The sequence below is a fragment of the Gymnoscopelus braueri genome (assembly GCF_963280865.1).
Source record: "Gymnoscopelus braueri genome assembly, chromosome: 4".
In the NCBI taxonomy this organism is placed as follows: domain Eukaryota; kingdom Metazoa; phylum Chordata; class Actinopteri; order Myctophiformes; family Myctophidae; genus Gymnoscopelus; species Gymnoscopelus braueri.
Genome location: NC_137605.1, coordinates 10,241,640 through 10,261,518, shown reverse-complemented (window position 1 = coordinate 10,261,518; position 19,879 = coordinate 10,241,640). Strand labels below are relative to the sequence as shown.

General features: G+C 40.8%; 1 protein-coding gene across 1 annotated transcript in view; it reads right to left on the bottom strand.

Moving 5' to 3' along the window:
- Nucleotides 1-12,451, bottom strand: part of LOC308083415 (uncharacterized protein) — a 28,484-nt gene extending 16,033 nt beyond the window's left edge. Inside the window, exons 1-11 of the mRNA XM_080425731.1 lie at nucleotides 12,331-12,451; nucleotides 10,845-10,958; nucleotides 10,631-10,744; nucleotides 10,312-10,425; nucleotides 9,976-10,089; nucleotides 8,190-8,303; nucleotides 7,631-7,744; nucleotides 6,887-6,994; nucleotides 3,885-3,986; nucleotides 2,314-2,421; nucleotides 105-148 (exon numbers count right to left, since the gene is read on the bottom strand). Of these exons, the coding sequence (XP_080281857.1) occupies nucleotides 105-148; nucleotides 2,314-2,421; nucleotides 3,885-3,986; nucleotides 6,887-6,994; nucleotides 7,631-7,744; nucleotides 8,190-8,303; nucleotides 9,976-10,089; nucleotides 10,312-10,425; nucleotides 10,631-10,744; nucleotides 10,845-10,958; nucleotides 12,331-12,446 (1,162 nt within the window). The 5' untranslated portion in view covers nucleotides 12,447-12,451. The remainder of the gene's footprint in view (nucleotides 1-104; nucleotides 149-2,313; nucleotides 2,422-3,884; nucleotides 3,987-6,886; nucleotides 6,995-7,630; nucleotides 7,745-8,189; nucleotides 8,304-9,975; nucleotides 10,090-10,311; nucleotides 10,426-10,630; nucleotides 10,745-10,844; nucleotides 10,959-12,330) is intronic.
- Between the last annotated feature and the right edge of the window lie 7,428 nt (nucleotides 12,452-19,879).

Sequence of the window (19,879 nt, the reverse complement as noted above, 5' to 3'; positions counted from 1 at the left end):
TTTAGCATCAGTTTGGACATTTAGTCTGATGATATCTTATGCTATTTAAGCATTTCAGTAATTGATATGAAATGTTAATTAGTGTAACATATGTCCAGTCTTACTTTGTTCACTGGATGTCTTTAGAGGTGTGGTTCTGGATCTCTCTCTGTGGAGATGAAGACAATATATTTAGATAATAGATATTGTAATATATTAACTTATATTATGAACGGTATTTAACCACTTAAGACCTACTTTACAAGGAATAACGCCGATATTGTGTACAAGCTCATGAAGTGTTGCAATGCCATGTGTTGTGAGCTTGTAGATCTGCTCTTTTTGCTATGTTTTTCAAAATATACAATATATAGATATAGACATCACCTGGCCTACATGATACAAACACACAGCCCAGTTGTACATAGTCAACATGTGTTCTTATATGTTCTTATATCACTGTAGGAAATAGTTGTACATAGTCAACATGTGTTCTTATGAAACTATCAATACATTATTCAGTAAAATAGAACATCAAACCGTCATTACATTATTCACCAGCAGTGTTGGGCAGTACATGTTACTTAGTAATATTTTACTGTGATAGAATTACTTTCCCGAGTATCGGGTAGTTTGACACTGCCATGCAAAGTACACACATACTATAGGCATACTTTCAACACTTTAAAGTATTGTAATTATTTTGAATTTGTCTCAGTCAAAGACACAAACATTTCAGTCTGTTGTAAACTTTGTGCAACAAATAGCTTTCAACCGCAATGTATTCAATTGACATCTATCATTACACCTGGCCCTTGGCACAACTGAATCCATTCTTTTTAGGCCTCCCTTTTTTTTTTAGGTGGCCCACCGGCCGTTTGGCGGCCCGTAAATGGCGCGGCCTTTCTGGAATTTTCCCGAATGTCCCAGTGGCCAGCACGTCCCTGACTAAACCTCACACCAAAAACTCACCTAACCCCTGTTCATGATGCTAGGGTGATACTAGAACTCACACCTAGGACTCACCTAACCCCTGTTCATGATGCTAGGGTGATACTAGAACTCACACCTAGGACTCACCTAACCCCTGTTCATGATGCTAGGGTGATACTAGACCTCACACCTAGCACTCACCTAACCCCTGTTCATGATGCTAGTGATACTAGACCTCACACCTAAAACTCACCTAACCCCTGTTCATGATGCTAGTGATACTAGACCTCACACCTAAAACTCACCTAACCCCTGTTCATGATGCTAGGGTGATACTAGACCTCACACCTAAAACTCACCTAACCCCTGTTCATGATGCTAGGGTGATACTAGACCTCACACCTAGGACTCACCTAACCCCTGCTCATGATGCTAGGGGTGGGATGGCTCAGAGTACAGCAACTTGTAATGGTCTCCAAGATACTCAAGGGACCAGTGCCCATGTACCTGTCTCTATCTACTTCAATAATGTGAGAGACTGTGATGTGAGTTCTACTGTTATGCCACCAAAATGTGGAATGCCCTACAAACAGCCATCAAAGGTGTGACACCCTACCCTCCTTCAAAACCGCCATACAAGAGTCTTCTAGCCGCACACTAGAATTGTCTGGACCCCCTATACTTGTATTGCTCCTAGTGTTGAGGATTTCTTGTATGTTATTGTATGTCTTTAAATGTCATGATGAATTGAATACACAGGACCACAATGGAAACAAACCCTCAGGGCTTTTTGTGTTATCCTTTTACCATCATTATATAATCATACTACTGTACTTTTTGCACATGGTTAATACAATATTGAATCACATTTTTTTTTAATGGAATTATTTGAAGCATGTGTAACGGCAGTTTTGAGAGGCCTCAATGTGTTTAGTAGCCTACTGCTGATTGGGTGAATTTTAACTGTTTCTGTAAAGGATGATTATTGCTTGATATATATGGAATATGCCGAAAAACTGTAAAAGTAATACGTAATATATGTAATATAATAGATTACTCTTAAGCAAGTAATAAGTCATAAAATATTAATACTTTTTAAAGGAGTAATAAGTAGGGTGGGGGACATAATCTCTGGCATGGCCTTGGTTTTACGAACTTTGCACATGGACCTTAGCATGAGATCACTTTGTTGTTATAGTGTTGTGTGTATATTGTATAGTGTTATAGTGTGTATATTGTATAGTGTTATAGTGTGTATATTGTATAGTGTTATAGTGTGTATATTGTATAGTGTTATAGTGTGTATATTGTATAGTGTTATAGTGTGTATATTGTATAGTGTTATAGTGTGTGTATTGTATAGTGTTATAGTGTGTATATTGTATAGGAGGAATCACATACTGTGAGTCTGGAGGTCCAGGTTCATTACTGAAGTCAGGAGCTCTCATTCTAGACCGGTCACTCTTCATAGACACACAACTGGGTGTTGGAGACTCTGGTCTGAGACTTCTGAAATCATTTAATGTAAATAAATAGAACATGTCAAGAAATGGCAAAATTGTGGGTTGCAACCATCAGGACTCAAGGGATGCACCTCCTGGTACTCCAACATCTCAATGTCACTAAAGACTAAGCTTCAAATCTCCCAAAACAAACTGATTCGACTACTTCTCTGCCTGGGGCCCTTGACCCACCTTTTTCCCACACACTTTGCTAGCCTAGGATGGCTCAGGGTAGAAGACAAGGTTAAACAACTAAAAATGGGACTGTGTTCAAAATTGTCACTGCAAATTTGCCCTCAATGCCCGCAAAACCCGCATATCTGACTAAATACCTCCAAAAAGTTACCACCCACGGTCACAACACTAGAGGGAGAGTAAACAACGATCTGGTACCACCCACCCATAAAACAAACATGGGTAAATTCTCCTTCTACAGCACTTCCACCCAGGTGTGGAATAGTCTGACCCCATCCCTCAAAAAATTTAGATCACTGGCTACCTTTAAAACAGCCCTGAAAATTCACCTTTCAGGAGGCCAAAAGGGGAGGTATTACCTCTTCTCCCTTACACAGACGACCACCCCCTCTCTTCCTTTGACCCCCCCGCCGCCATTGTTTTTCTGACTCTGTAAATATAGTGTGCTACTTATATGTTTACGATTTGAATACAAGAGGACCTCAATGGAAACAAGACAGCAAGGACTTTTTTGGACGGACCTTTTAGGCAAAGTGTTTAACTGTACTTGTGCTGTTTTTACATTTCTGCCTAATGAAATATTCAATCAATCAATCAATCATGTAAATATAATCCCCGCCTCCAGACCTTCCAGAGATAGTTACAGTCAATTGGTATGGAATACCATCTATCTTTGATTCAGTTTTTGACAAAATCTGTAGGAGGAATAGGAAAAGTTAGGAAATGCTAATCCAAGGAAAACACATTTTTGAGTCTTTGATCTATAGTTCAAGACGTATAGGTCAAAATGCAAAGTGGGCTGGTATAGCGCCACCATATGGCTGACTTGGAAATTATGCGAGGGTATACTTTTACCTTATTACTTTTACTTATACCATTAACTACTGGCAGTATGCACGAGACATTTGACAGTAGTAGTTCACAAGATTAGTTTCACAGTCAGTCAGACAGACAGACAGACAGACAGACGGACGATCAGACAGACAGACAGACAGACATACAAACAAGCCACGGACAGAGAGGCGGGAGGAAAACAAATAAATCTCGGCTCGGCCTTCAGCCTGGCAGAGATAACAATAGATAGCTAATAACTGTTTGGCCTCCAATATTTAGCCTTGGTTTATTTTTGTCTTGGTTTTAAGAACGTTGCACGTGCAACTTAGCATGAGATCACTTTGTTGTGTTATAGTGTTGTGGATGGATAGTGTTATAGTGTTATAGAGTGTATATTGTATAGTGTTATAGTGTGTATATTGTATAGGAGGATTCACATACTGTGTGTGTGGAGGTCCAGGTTCATTGCTGAAGTCAGGAGCTCTCATTCTAGACCGGTCACTCTTCAAAGACACACAACTGGGTGCTGGAGACTCTGGTCTTCTGAAATCATTAAATGCAAATAAATACAACATGTCAAGAAATGGCACCGTTTTGGGTTGTAACCATCAGGACTCAAGGGATATAAATATAATCCCCGCCACCAGACCTGCCAGAGATAGTTACAGCCAACCGGTATGGAATACCATGAATCTTTGATACAGTTTTTGACAAAATCTGTTTGTCTTTTTTTTAAGACGATGCGAATCCAGTTAAAACACATGTTGAGTCTTTGATCTATAGTTCAAGACGTATAGGTCAAAACGCAATGGCTGACTTGGAAATTATGAGAGCATAGTTTGCAAGAGACATTTGGCGGTAGTAGTTCTCAAGATTAGTTTCACAGTCAGACACACAGACAGAAAGACAGGCAGGCAGGCAGGCTGGCAGACAGAAAAGGCACGGACAGAGCGAAGGATATTGTGATGCACAAGGTATCATTCCTTACGATAATATATTGTTATTAGTTATCACTCAGGACGCTGATAGGGGCGAGCGTGTCACTTTATAGTCTCGGTAATGATGACCGAGATCTTTGGAAGAAGGCAAGTAGAAGTTGAACTGAGTTGTGTTGCTCCGGAGGGCCAGAGTGCACTCTTTAACCTACGGTGGAAGGTCGAGGTAGCCCTATGTTTCTTTTAATACAGATGTGAGGGTTTAAGGCTCAATCTCAAAAGTGCCTGGGAGGGCGGTCTCTATTTGCCTATGTAATGTTATAGGAGTTATATTCTATTCAATAGGACCTGCTGTGACTCTGTTGTCTATTCAATAGGGTTATTCTTCTGATTCCAACAACAACAGCTTGAGAATATATGTGTCTATTCCTCTAGACCACTTGAGAATATAATGTGTCTATTCTTCTAGACCACTTGAGAATATATGTGTCTATTCTTCTAGACCACTTGAGAATATACGTGTCTATTCTTCTAGACCACTTGAGAATATATGTGTCTATTCTTCTAGACCACTTGAGAATATATGTGTCTATTCTTCCGTGGGTCTATCTGAGAATATTTGGTCTTCTAATCTGGTTGAATCTCTAGGAAAGGCTGACTTATAACTAAAGAGTATACTATAGTATGTATAGTGTATAGTGTGTATATTGTATAGTGTTATAGTGTGTATATTGTATAGTATTATAGTGTGTATATTGCATAGTGTTATAGTGTGTATAGTGTTATAGTGTGTATATTGTATAGTGTTATAGTGTGTATATTGTATAGTGTTATAGTGTGTATATTGTATAGTGTTATAGTGTAGTGTATATTGTATAGTGTTATAGTGTGTATATTGTATAGTGTTATAGTGTGTATATTGTATAGTGTTATAGTGTGTATATTGTATAGTGCTATAGTGTGTATATTGTATAGTGTTATAGTGTGTATATTGTATAGTGTTATAGTGTGTATATTGTATAGTGTTATAGTGTGTATATTGCATAGTGTTATATAGCTCCATAAAGAACCTCTCACTCCGCTATACAGCTCCGAGATGAGGTTCTATGTCGTTCTCTTCCAGGATCGGCCGAACGTCCGCCAAGGCTCCGCTGTTTACCCTTTTGTATACATCGTATCCCAAAACTAATGGTAGATTCCAAACCACACAGATGTTTAAGGTTTGGTTCGGAGCATAATATTTTAGGTCCGGAGAGAAACTACCCGTTTAAATCGCTTATTTAGTCAGCCTGTGGCCATGTTTCCCATTGTAGCCAAACCGGGAGCAGTACTGGCAGCGGACGTAGGGGGGTTTTCCGGGTTGAATGGGAAACATGGCCACAGGCTGACTAAATAAGCGATTTAAACGGGTAGTTTCTCTCCGGACCTAAAATATTATGCTCCGAACCAAACCTTAAACATCTGTGTGGTTTGGAATCTACCATTAGTTTTGGGATACGATGTATACAAAAGGGTAAACAGCGGAGCCTTGGCGGACGTTCGCCCGATCCTGGAAGAGAACGACATAGAACCTCATCTCGGAGCTGTATAGCGGAGTGAGAGGTTCTTTATGGAGCTAAGTGTTATAGTGTGTATATTGTATAGGACAGGGGTCTTCAACGTTTTCAGGCCAAGGACCCCCTAGCTGAGAGAGGGGACCCCCTCTATATTGTATAAAATGGTGTTTCAGATAAACTTTTGCTGCTCTTTTTGGGCGGTGTAGCCGCCCCTATATGTGAGGTTGGGACATTGACATTTGCTGCACTGTGATTGGCCACCCATTGTACCCCCCCTAAGCTGCACTGTGATTGGCCACCCATTGTACACCCCTTCCACCCACAATGGGTGGCCCTGGACACCCCCGCTGACTCTATAAGTGAGCTTCCATCACTGTGATGACCACTGTGATGACCACACCGCCCACTTCACACTGGGTGTGATTTTTGGGTGAGGTTTGGATATTTGCACACCAAATCCTGCGCTGTGATTGGCCACAAATGTACCCCCCTAACCCTGCACCGTGATTGGCCAATCACAGTCTATTCAGGACTGTGATTGGCTAGGGAAACATGACACATGTGCATAGCCCTATAAATAGGACCATAACTAAAAAAAAAACATAAATGTGTTTTTTTTAAGTTATGGTTTCTTCCATCACTTCTTCCATCACTTCTTCCATCACTGTGATGACCACTGTGACCACACCGCCCACTTCACACTGGGTGTGATTTTTTTCCCTCTACACACCTATAACTCTTTGCCAAAAATAGCCGATCTACAAGCTTGTAGATCTGCTATTTTTGGCTAAAGTTCTCCTCAGAAAAGGGATACTAGGGTTCAAGTGGTTAATGTAAAAACAAATAATCATATCACACAAAGATTTGGGGGACCCCCTGTAGTAACTCTGAGGACCCCCTAGGGGTCCCGGACCCCCTGTTGAAGACCCCTGGTATAGGAGGATTCACATACTGTGTGTGTGGAGGTCCAGGTTCATTACTGAAGTCAGGAGCTCTCATTCTAGACCGGTCACTCTTCATAGACACACAACTGGGTGTTGGAGACTCTGGTCTGAGACTTCTGAAATCATTAAAAGTAAATAAATACAACATGTCAAGAACAGGCAAAGTGTGGATGGCCTGACACAAGTTGTGGGTTGCAGCCATCAGGACGCGAGGACCAAAAGGAGTTGGAGTTAGCTGGTTTTACTGACTCCAGGCTCCACACCCTTTTGATCTCCAACCTCATTGTGAGCTTGGAGGTCCATTCAGCTGCTCTTATCAATGATGAACACAACCTCCTAACTCCACTTTTTATAGCATGGTAGCATGGTCTAGCAATTTATAATCTATAGCATAGTAATTTTTAATCTATAACATAGTAATTTATAATCTATAGCATAGTAATTTATAAACTATAGCTGAACATTGGACAGGGAAGATACACTGTTCTTGGACTCTATATGTATTATGTTTTAGTAAGTATCTCCGCCAGGCCAGAACGGTAGCCAAGGGGAGGGATTATGTTTTCACTTACGTGAATCTGTCTGTGAGTCTGTCTGTGAACCGCTAATTCCGGACACTGTTGCCTCATGGTGGCGCTATAGCAGGCTCTTTCACGTTTTGGCCTATACAACTCGTTAACCGTATGTTGTGCAATTAAACAAATAGATGTATTGTGCTATAGTGTTCATATTGTATAAGAGGATTCACATACGTTGTGCCTGGAGGTCCAGGTTCATTACTGAAGGTAGGAGGTTGTCCTTTAGACCAGTCACTCTTCATAGACACACAGCTGGGTGTTGGAGACTCTGATCTGTGGTGAACACTTCTGGAATCAGAAAAAAAAATAATCTTCAATTAGCATGTGTTTTTAGTGTTTACCACTAGATGGCACCCTTGCGCTTCCTATGAGCCACCATTTCAGGCTGCGTGGCAGATAGATCTAGAGATCACATGATCACAACATTTTTAGCTCCATCTACTTCCTGGTTAGCGTCTGCAGAAAGTCAGCTGTTTCTCTAGTTGCTTTCCCCCCCTACAGTTTTGGCCCAGACAGCTGTATAGAGTGAGAAAGTGAAAGGAAGTTGCGGTGGATTTTTTTTTTCTCCATGGAAGCTCAGTGAAAGCCCCTGTGATTACCAACCATCAGAGGATCAATCATACTAAAGATAAATATTCTGTGACTACTTAAAAAGGTAAGATAAATGAAAAATCTCTGCCACTCTGGGCTATTATTCTGCGAAAGTCTATTGCATATAAGAGGATTCACATACTTTGTGTCTGGAGGTCCAGGTGCATTACTGAAGTTAATAGGATAACCTTTAGACCGGTCACTCTTCATAGACACACAGCTGGCTGTTGGAGACTCTGGTCTGTGGTGAATACTTCTGGAATCATAAAAAAAAAAAAAACAATTGAAAAAGTCGGTTTATTCAATATTCGTTATTATAACGTCCCATTAGTCGAGCATAAGTGAGTAAAATCCCTTGGGTTTCGGCTGCTCGATATTGCAACAACAACGAAACAATGTAATACCCTAACCCTAACCCTAACTAGTAAGCTCCGCCCTTAGATTGTCCGCAATTTTGAGCAGTTTGAAAAACACTTAAACCCAGGATTTTTGAGCAATTCGCGTGAAACTGTGTCATCTGTGTGAGCTCCTTTTTCAACAGGTCAGGTCTGTTGGTCCAATGGCTTCTCTCTACAGCATTTTCCTGAAACCGCAAGGTCGCCGGTTCACTTCATGCATACTTCATTTAAAGTGCATTGCAAACAACATGACTGTATCAATGAATACATGTGCAATTGTGAAAGATGACATGAAATGCTTATTTGAGAGTATGTTTTTTTAATGTATGACATACTTCATTGTGAAAACAGCTGATCTACAATCTCACAACTTTTCAGATAGCAACGTTTTGTGAGCTTGTAGATCGGCTACTTTCACTAGTTTCTGTTCCGTGGAGACGTACCATTTCTCTATCGGTAGATGGTTAGGGAACCAGTGATCTAGAGTAGTTAGCAAAACAGAGGCTTGGTCCATCAGGGACGGAAAGACTTATATTTATCAACAGACACTACCAGGGCTATCATATCTCTAGCTCAATGAGAAGAAAGGCAGCCTATGAGTCCGGAGGTCACTGGTTCGATCCCTGTCCCCGACGATGTGTTGAGGTGATCATGATTTTGGCATTCTTAGGCTTACGCATAGTATTTCTTGAGGTTAGGGGTAGGCATAGTTTTACTGAGGTAAGGGTTAGTGAGGGTTTAAAATGCTCATTTGTTAATTGCAAGGTTTTCTTTCTCTCAAGTTCAGTCTTCTATGTTTCTATGGCTTATTGTGCATATCACTTATCATTGCTTCTTTCTTTTTTCTCTCTGCATTCACTGGCCCCGTATTATCGCTGCCTGCAGCTATATTTATTATTATTAATATTATTACATTTATTACCCTTATTAACTCTGTGCGCAAGCTTGTGCGCAAACTCTTGAGTTAAGCCCATTGTTGGAAACCGTTTTCGCTCGTTCATGTAGTGGGGCCTAGCTGCACTTCCAGAATCGGCCTCCAGGAGAGCTGAGCTTAGCTTGGAAAAGCCACATCCTATTTATTGGCTCATGGATGCTTTTCCTTTCTTTCTTATTTTCTTTTTTGATGTAGAGACTTTTCTCATAATGGGATTTTAGAAATGTGTTGATAGATAGTGTGTAGAAAGTTCTGTGCAGACTGTTCTAAAAAATACCAGGATTTAAGTGGTTCTTTTATCAAATACAAAATGGCATATAGGTGGAGCTTATGGGTCACAGTGGAAAATGTTTGGAAAGGCATGTGTAAAAACATTAAATACAATAAAATACAATGTCATGGCTGTAGGTTGAATTATTATTCACAATCTGCACACATAGTTACTTTCAGTCTATACGTAATGATTGGACAGGGAGTGCACAATATTATAATAATCTGTCTTGTTTTGTTTTTTTGTAATTTGCAGAAACTTAGCACTGTGTAACACATGTGTCATGTTATAGTGTTGTGTATATTGTATAGGAGGATTCACGTACTTTGTGTGCGGAGGTCCAGGTTCATTACTGAAGTCAATTAATCTTCCTTTAGACCAGTCACTCTTCATAGACACACAGCTGGGTGTTGGAGACTCTGGTCTGTGGTGAACACTTCTGGAATCAGAAAAAAAAACTTCAATTAGCATGTGATTGAAGAAGACAGTTTATTAATGCAATGTGAGCTCCACCAACCAGATACACCAACCAGATACGTCGACGTTACCGGATCCTACGCTCAGCATTGTGGATAGTGAAGTTATTCCTCTGTGAGATCATCAGTTAAACATGCTGCTTAAAACTACAGCTAAAGTCTATTACATAAGAGGATTCACATACTTTGTGTGTGGAGGTCCAGGTTCATTACTGAAGGTAGGAGGAAGTCCTTTAGACCAGTCACTCTTCATAGACACACAGCTGGGTGTTGGAGACTCTGGTCTGTGGTGAACACTTCTGGAATCAGAAAAGAAAAAAAAAACAATTGAAAAAGTTAGCACTGTGTAAGACATGTGTCATGTTATAGTGTTGTGTATATTGTAATGGATTAACATACTTTGTGTGTGGAGGTCCAGGTTCATTAATGAAGTCAATTAGTCTTCCTTTAGACGTGCTGCTTAAAACTACAGCTAAAGTCTATTACATAAGAGGATTCACATACTTTGTGTGTGGAGGTCCAGGTTCATTACTGAAGGTAGGAGGAAGTCCTTTAGACCAGTCACTCTTCATAGACACACAGCTGGGTGTTGGAGACTCTGGTCTGTGGTGAACACTTCTGGAATCAGAAAAGAAAAAAAAAACAATTGAAAAACTTAGCACTGTGTAAGACATGTGTCATGTTATAGTGTTGTGTATATTGAAATGGATTAACATACTTTGTGTGTGGAGGTCCAGGTTCATTAATGAAGTCAATTAGTCTTCCTTTAGACGTGTCACTCTTCATAGACACACAGCTGGGTGTTGGAGACTCTGGTCTGTGGTGAACACTTCTGGAATCAAACAAATGTTTATACAGTTATGTGAAAATGTCAGTTTGTTCAAGATAACAGAGTAAAAGGTTTCAACTCCTGGACATTGCTGCAACAATAACATGCAGACAGTCAGTCTGTATAGAGCAGCTTCACCACTGAACATCACATTGGCCCTCATTTATCAACGTAGCGTAAAAAACGGCTTAAATTCTTCCAGATATTCGGCCGTACACCAACGCCGAAGTCACATTTATCAAAGGATCCTATACAGACGATCCTAGCGTACATCAGGTCGGAGCGTTGATAAATCTCACGTCTGAAAACGAGCGTCATTTAAATAACACGCCCTTTAATATTCACAAAGCGCCCCGACTTCACGACATCGAACCAGAATACGACCCAAAAAATGCATGAAAAGCCAATAAGAAAGAGTTTCCCCCGCTCGCCTCGCCACACACGCCTCTCTCTCACACACAAACATACACACACACACACACACACACACACACACACACACACGCCCAACTGTGTTGTCACATAGGCAGGCTTGTAGCCTACATGAATGACATATTATGATACCAATCACATCGCCATGAATGGAATACGTTTGTATACCCATTTATTTAACCCATACCGAGCAGTGCGTGTTCGAGTTACACTAAATAAAGCAGTCATGAGACACGGGCGGAATGCAGTGATTCCGTGCCGCCACGTTAATATTGGAGCGTCGGGTTTATATCCTTAACCCAGCCAGGTTGTGTAGCCTACATAACTCTCTATGACATAACTCCATAACATAGGACAAGCTACTGTAAGTTTGTAGACCTCACTGTCCATGAAAAGATGGTCGGGACTCCCGAAAATTCTCTCGCAGAAGCGCTCGTATATTTTGAAAAGAGCAAATCTACAAGCTCACAACGCCTCGCGATGCGACCTGTTATGAGCTTGCAGATCTGCTATTTTCAAATAGCCAATACAGCCAGATCTGCAAGCTTAACCGAATGACTGTTAAAGCAGTTTGTTTAAATTAGTTTATAAAATGATATATTTTCACAGCGATTATTTATTAGTGTAGATATACACATTTTGGAGTGGATTATGTGTCCAGATGCCTGTCAGACAGTCAGACAATGCTGCTCCGCAGGTCTACAATGGAATAAACGGGCGAAGCCAAAGTCAAAACTGCTATCAACCAGACGTGAGATTTCAGCGTGCGGTAGGATGAATCCAACGTCAGGATATATTGATAAATGCCGAAAGTTGCGGTGATCTCGCCGTACGCCCATTATTTGGTCTGCACCGTGTTGATAAATGAGGGCCAGTGTGATTTGTACCACTTCATTCACAAACTGTAACTTTTAATCTATAGATAAACATTACAGAGACATACTGTGTGTGTGGAGGTCCAGGTTCTTTAGTCCAGTCACTCTTCACTGTTGGAGACTCTGGTCTGTGGATGTGATGTTTGTCAGGTCCCTCCTCCTCTCTCTCCACACACTCACTCATCTTTATTAAACCTGTCAGGGTTACAGTCAATGAAATATATCAGAAAACAGGAAATACTGCATGTGCCAGCCACACACACACACACACACACACACACACACACACACACACACACACACACACACACACACACACACACACACACACACACACACACACACACACACACACACACACACACACACACACACACACACACACACACACACACACACACACACCACTCCGCATAGTCAGTCAGTCATGTGCAATGTATGCTCCTTCATACGACGGTGTTGAGCCTGGAATATAACAAATCTACAAGCTCACTGAGAGCTTGTAGATCTGCTACTACTCAACATCAACACAATTACACAACTTCAACACGACCACACAACATAAGTCAACACCAGCACAATAACAACAGAGCCTCCAAACATCCAAAGCTTAAATACTTCAAAGTTTCCTCGTCTCGTCTGAAAGGTGATTCATACGTGTTTGTGCGCCGAAAACAGCCGATCTACAAGCTCACAACGTGTTGCAGGGTGAAGTGTTGTGAGCTTGTAGATCTGCTTCTCTCCAATGCAACTCCACACGTTTTAGTTTTGTTCTCCTCCCCTCCTCAAAGCTAGGCTAACGGCTAGGCTAACGGCTAGGCTAACCACAACAAAATAAAGTAAACAAATCAACACTTGTATCCTTTAATGTGAACATTTACAGCTTTAAGCTCCATGACATACAGGACAATGTATGGATCTATAGAACTATAGAACTATACAAATATAGAGCTCTAGATCTATAGAACTATACTGCCCTGCCAAGGTAAAGTGCAGTAACTACGAAAAAAAAATCACTGAAAAATGGGTTTAAAAGTGATTCAACTGGTCAGCCAAATGAGATATCGGCATATAAGTGATATTACACTACTTGTACATCTGTTCTTGAGGTAATTGTTTATCCCCCAAAATCACAAAGGCTAATTTGACCTTTGGGATACACAAATAAGTCGGTGTGTCCAAAAACGTAGTTACTGCACTTTACCTTGGCAGGGCAGTATAGATCTATAGAACTATATAGAACTATAGAACTATATAGAACTATAGAGCTCTAAGGATCATTATGTAATTAACAAACATATTAAAATGAATCAAATGATCTAAACTTACCCTCCATATATTGTCTCATAATGGAGTGGGAGGTTCTACTGTCTCTGAGGCTCATTAATTAATTAAATAATTTTTATGTAATGATTAAACATATTAACCCCTTCACCACACACAGTGACACACATCAACATCACACTGACATTCATTGCAAGAGAGTCACTACAAAGGGGTCCACCATATCTTTGTGTGAAAGGACCTTTTATTATTTCACATTAACCATTTGAACCCCAGCATCTCTATTCAGCCAGAAAAGAGCAGATCTACAAGCTCACAAGCATTGTGAGCTTGTAGATCTGCTCTTTACGGCAAAGAGGTTTGACGTAGAGGGATAAAAAGAGCAGACCAAGTACAGAGCCTTGGTGAAGTGTACAGTGTATTGAAGCTTTAAGGGTTAAATGACCCTACAGTCTAAAAGAGCAGACCAAGTACAGTGTATTGAGGCTTTAAGGGTCTAAAGGCTACAGGATGTTTCATTAAACACTCATTCTGTCATTTATTTAAACAACACAATAATATCTACACACTGTGCACCACACACACACACACACACACACACACACACACACACACACACACACACACACACACACACACACACACACACACACACACACGTAAAACCATCCTACATCCATCCAGTGTGTGTGTGTGTGTGTGTGTGTGTGTGTGTGTGTGTGTGTGTGTGTGTGTGTGTGTGTGTGTGTGTGTGTGTGTGTGTGTGTGTGTGTGTGTGTGTGTGTGTATATCCACAGCTATGTGATCAGCATAAGGGGGGCACTATAGGACCTGTTTCAACCAGACTTCTTGCTCTAAGTTGCATAACGCTGCTGTCAGACACAAACCTCTGATCTCCATGTGTCACAGAAAAGGAGTGAAAATAGCAGATCTACAAGTTCACAACGGGTCACATGGGTCACGATAAAACACTAGTTTTTAACTCTTTATGGTGAATCAGAGACTAGCATCAGTTTCCTGTTTGTTTCTGAATAGACAGGAAGTAACTCCTCCTCCACCACAACCACATGTTTCCATGACAACGGGCCGACCACATGGCAAGCCAGTCAGATAATCAGGCAGTCACATCATCAGCCAGTCAGTCAGCCAGCCAGATAATCAGCCAGTCAGTCAATCAATCAGCCAGTCAACTCGGACGGCGCTTAGTCGACTAGCAGACCATCGGCCGGTCGTCGCGGGCACTCGCGCCTGGAGGCGCTCGGGCGCGACTCCTTGGCCTCAAGGTCTGCTGAGTCGTCGCGCCTCCGTCATGGTCCAAAACTATACTTTATTTTAAATAGAAATCACAAAGCCTTAATAACAGAAATAGTCTATGTAAGTTTAATTAATTGCAAAAACATGACACCCCTTATTCAAAACAGATGGCGAATGCATCTTCTCTTTATAGGGCCTACACAGGTAATACCACAAACTACCTGCGAGACCCCTATGAATTGAATCTCACAGTCAGCAGTCAGTCAGTCAGTCAGTCAGTCAGTCAGTCAGTCAGTCAGTCAGCCAGCCAGCCAGCCAGTCAGTCAGTCAGTCAGTCAGCCAGCCAGCCAGTAAGCCAGCCAGATAATCAGCCAGCCAGCCAGTCAGATAATCAGCCAGCCAGCCAGCCAGTCAGCCAGCCAGCCAGTTGGTCAGATAATCAACCAGTCAGATAATCAGCCAGTCAGATAATCAGGCAGTCACATAATCAGTCAGCCAGCCAGCCAGCCAGTCAGATAATCAGCCAGCCAGCCAGTCAGATAATCAGCCAGCCAACCAGCCAGATAGATAATCAGCCAGACAGACAAACAGTTGATAAAACATAGATTTAACTCTTTATGGTGAACCAGAGACTAGCAACAGTTTCCTGTTTTTGTCCGAATAGACAGGAAGTAACTCCTCCTCCACCACAACCACATGTTTCCATGACAACGGGCCGACCACATGGCAAGTCACTGAACTGACAACATGAGCAGATCTACAAGTCACTGAACTGACAGCATGAGCAGATCTACAAGTCACCGAACTGACAACATGAGCAGATCTACAAGTCACCGAACTGACAACATGAGCAGATCTACAAGTCACTGAACTGACAACATGAGCAGATCTACAAGTCACTGAACTGACAACATGAGCAGATCTACCAGTCACTGAACTGACAACATGAGCAGATCTACAAGGAGTTTCATGGCGGCCACACGTTGCCCCTCTCTTCTTGAAAAATGCCATAAGAACGTTCAAACTACCATTTCACTAGAACTACCAGTAGAACAAATCAACTACATAACAGCTGTCTGTCTCATTGACTGTCAGTGACAGCTCATGTGTGCAGTGTGCACATCATAGTCCATGAGCCAGAGCCCCAAAATGTAGCAATAATTACAGAAAGAGTGGGCAAAACCATACCTATATTACATTGTTTATAGGGTCAATATAAGTAAATAAATATATGATAACCTTTCCACAGGAGCAGCTTTTTCATAGTTATCACACATGCTGTTATTTTCCCCATACGTACATGACAGGTGAAAAAGAAAATCACACAATTAAAAAAATTGTTATCATAATGAAACTTACCCAGTTGATTACTTACATGAAGACAATGATTCATCGTATTACAAGTTTTCTGAAATTGTATATTTAAATATGCAAATTAGGCATTATATAGGAAAACATGCCCGAATTTGCATATTTAAATACAACATTTCAGAAAACTTGAATGTGACAGTTTGACATTGTTTGAGCCTGTTTTTGGTGCAGCTCCTCGTTTAAGTTAATTGTGTTCACCCTGCGCTACAGGGCAGATCCCCGCCAGGCCAGGTTGACCTACCCAGGCCTATGAAATTCATAGGCAGTCATAGTAGCCATTTAGAATGAGACCTGCTAAAACTGACTCATATACTGATACAGAACCACATATTGGCGATATAATACGCTGTCGGTTGGAAAAACTGTTCCTTTTTTAAAAGCATTATTTAAAAACAATGTAAAATGGTGAAAATAGCCAATCTATAAGCTATAATTATGAATAATTAAGAAATACTATATTTTAAATAGTGAAATATCAACTAAAATCATTATTAGTGCAAGTTCAATCACATTTCATTTGAATGAAAATAAGTTTTTACAAGGAAATTACACAAAATCTGTAATCTGTGAATCTAATGTGATTAATGTGACCCCGACCTAAAGTCAGTGAAGTCCAGGGCTGAATGTGACAAATATTGAGACCAATAGGCTATGACTTTGTATAAATGTTGGTAATTTTCCAATACATTCTTTTATGAAATAAATGGGTTATATTTCACAGATAGTTATACTATTCCTGTACTATATTATAATGAAATCATCCCTAACCTAAAGTTAAATTCATTGTTTCCGTGGACTTAAAAAATCATAGTTTTTTTTGTGACAACAACATGAGCAGATCTACAAGTCACTGAACTGACAACATGAGCAGATCTACAAGTCACTGAACTGACAGCATGAGCAGATCTACAAGTCACAACATCCTTGTCACCAGATCAACAACCCTGGTGTCAAAACTCTAACGCAACAATAACCTTCATACCAGCAGAACAGAGGGAATTATTAAAGAACATAATATGTATAAAGATACTTACTCTACATTTATCACACCACACTAGAAGGATGTATCATATCTGTGTCTATAGATCATAATATATATAAAGATACTTACTCTACATTTATCACACCACACTAGAAGGATGTATCATATCTGCGTCTATAGAACATAATATATATAAAGATACTTACTCTACATTTATCACACCACACTAGAAGGATGTATCATATCAGCGTCGTCTCGTCTCACTCCTTCTCTGTTCCGTCTCAAGATGGAGTCTCAACGTTCACTTCCTGTATGTGACGTGTTTCAAAATGGAGGCTGTAGAGTTTCAGTGCATAGAGAGAGAGACAGACAGGAAGTGAGGGATAATAACCAGAGTGATATAGTGTGAGAGTGACGACACTAGCATAGACTCCCATCGTAAGAATGGAATGAGGAAATGCTCTGTCTGTCTCAATGAGGAAGTTCCAATGTTTGGAACTACAGCCCATAGCAGCGTGTCGGAACTTTCTCTCTCTATGGCTCTGGTAATAACCACAAAGCAGAAGTTACATATTGTTCTGCCTGACGACAACCGCGCACACACACACACACACACACACACACACACACACACACACACACACACACACACACACACACACACACACACACACACACACACACACACACACACACACACACACACACACAGCTTTGTGGTTCACTCTAACTGAAGTTACTTCAATGTGTTTCCTGTCAATTTGTCCGTCCGTCCGACATATTTATTCACGCAGCACCTCTCATACACCAAGGTAACTCAAAGTGCAGTACAGAATAAAAACAAACACACTCAGTGTTTAAAAAGAGAGATAGAGAATCAGGGACGTGCTGGCCACTGGGAAATTCGGGGAAAATTCCAGAACGGCCGCGCCATTTACGGGCCGCCAGACGGCCGGTGGGCCACCCAAAAAAAAAAAAAAACGGTAATTTCCGGGTCGCGCGGCCCAATTATTAGTTACATTACTGTTGGGCTGGGACGTTTATCAGCAGTGGCGCAATTTACATAGGGTTGCTGGGTTAAAACGCAGCAACTATTCTGAATTCCCAAAAAGAGGTTTTCCCCCGGATTTGTAACTTTTGGGGGGGGATTTTGGTACCTTAATTCGGTTAATTCGGTTAATTCTGGGCCTCTTTGAGGTACTGAAAAATATTGCTTTATAAATTATATATGTATTTATTTAAAGCATGTCTCCTCTGTTTGTTTCAGATAACAAAATAATCACAGCTTAATAATTCAGCTTTTTAACAAAATAAAATAACATCTCTCTCTCAACAAGTCTTATCTTAGAACAAGTGAGGTACCCCATTATTCAAAATAACCTCTCATGTCTATAATGTAAAAAATAAAAAAAATGCCTCAAAACCTGTTAATTATAAACAAAAGAAAATAGAGAAGTAGCCTGTTCTTCAATGTTATAGCTCATTCTTCAAAATAATGTCTCCTATGGCTAATCAACATTTAAACAAAAAGAAAAGAGAGGTAGATAACAAAATAATCACTCTCATACAAATATGCTCTATAATATTTAATGTTAAAGGAGAATTCCGGACAAATTAAGTGTTATCTTTCATGTCTCGTTACTCACCTAGCGACGTAAAAAGTGGCGTTCTTTTTTTCCATATATTCCCCTGTCGTCATTTTTTAAACACCCTCCGTTGTTATAATGGGAGCGAGTATAATGGGAGCGAGTGGGTTAGTGAAGTTCGTCTATTATTTAACACTGGATGCTTGTTTCTTTCCAGAACCTGGCAACTCGTGTTGCCAGATTCTGGAAACAAGCAACCAGTGTTAAATCGTTCGCCATTAACGGCAGGCTCGCAGGAATTTTCAGCGCATGTTTGACTATCATGAGACTCTACAATGAATCGTAGTAGAGAAAAAAATAACATTGCGTTGGTTATAATAGACGAACTTCACTAACCCACTCGCTCCCATTATAACAACGGAGGGTGTTTAAAAAATGACGACAGGGGAATATATGGAAAAAAAGAACGCCACTTTTTACGTCGCTAGGTGAGTAACGAGACATGAAAGATAACACTTAATTTGTCCGGAATTCTCCTTTAAGTTCTGTATGAACATTCAGCTTTTTAACAAAATAAAACAACCTCTCTCTCAAGTCTTAGACTTATCTTAGAACAAGTAAGGTACCCCATTATTATACATTATTATAGTCGGTCAATTTGGCAGAAGAAGTCTCGCCTTGCACAGCTTTCTTGTGCTTTGAAGTGGCAGTATGGGCTTGCAGGTCTGACGAACCTTGCCACGGAGACATATGTTCCTGCTTTGCAAACAGTACACTCTGCTTCACATTTGTCACGACCCAGACGAAAACACGGGTACTTTTTGCGCATTTCATCTGTGAAGTTGCATTTGCGTTTCGGCATTTTCTCCGCCTCTGTCTGTGTAACTTTTCTCAGTCGGGGAGCAATGAATGACAGGCAGCGCTGAGCGCGATGTATGCTGTTCAGTGTGTGTCTGTGTGTGTGTGTGTGTGTGTGTGTGTGTCTGTGTGTGTCTGTGTGTGTGAGTGTGTGCCTGTGTGTGTGCGTGTGTGTGCGTGTGTGTGTGTGTGTGTGTGTGTGTGTGTGTGTGTGTGTGTGTGTGTGTGTGTGTGTGTGTGTGTGTGTGTGTGTGTGTGTGTGTGTGTGTGTGTGTGTGTGTG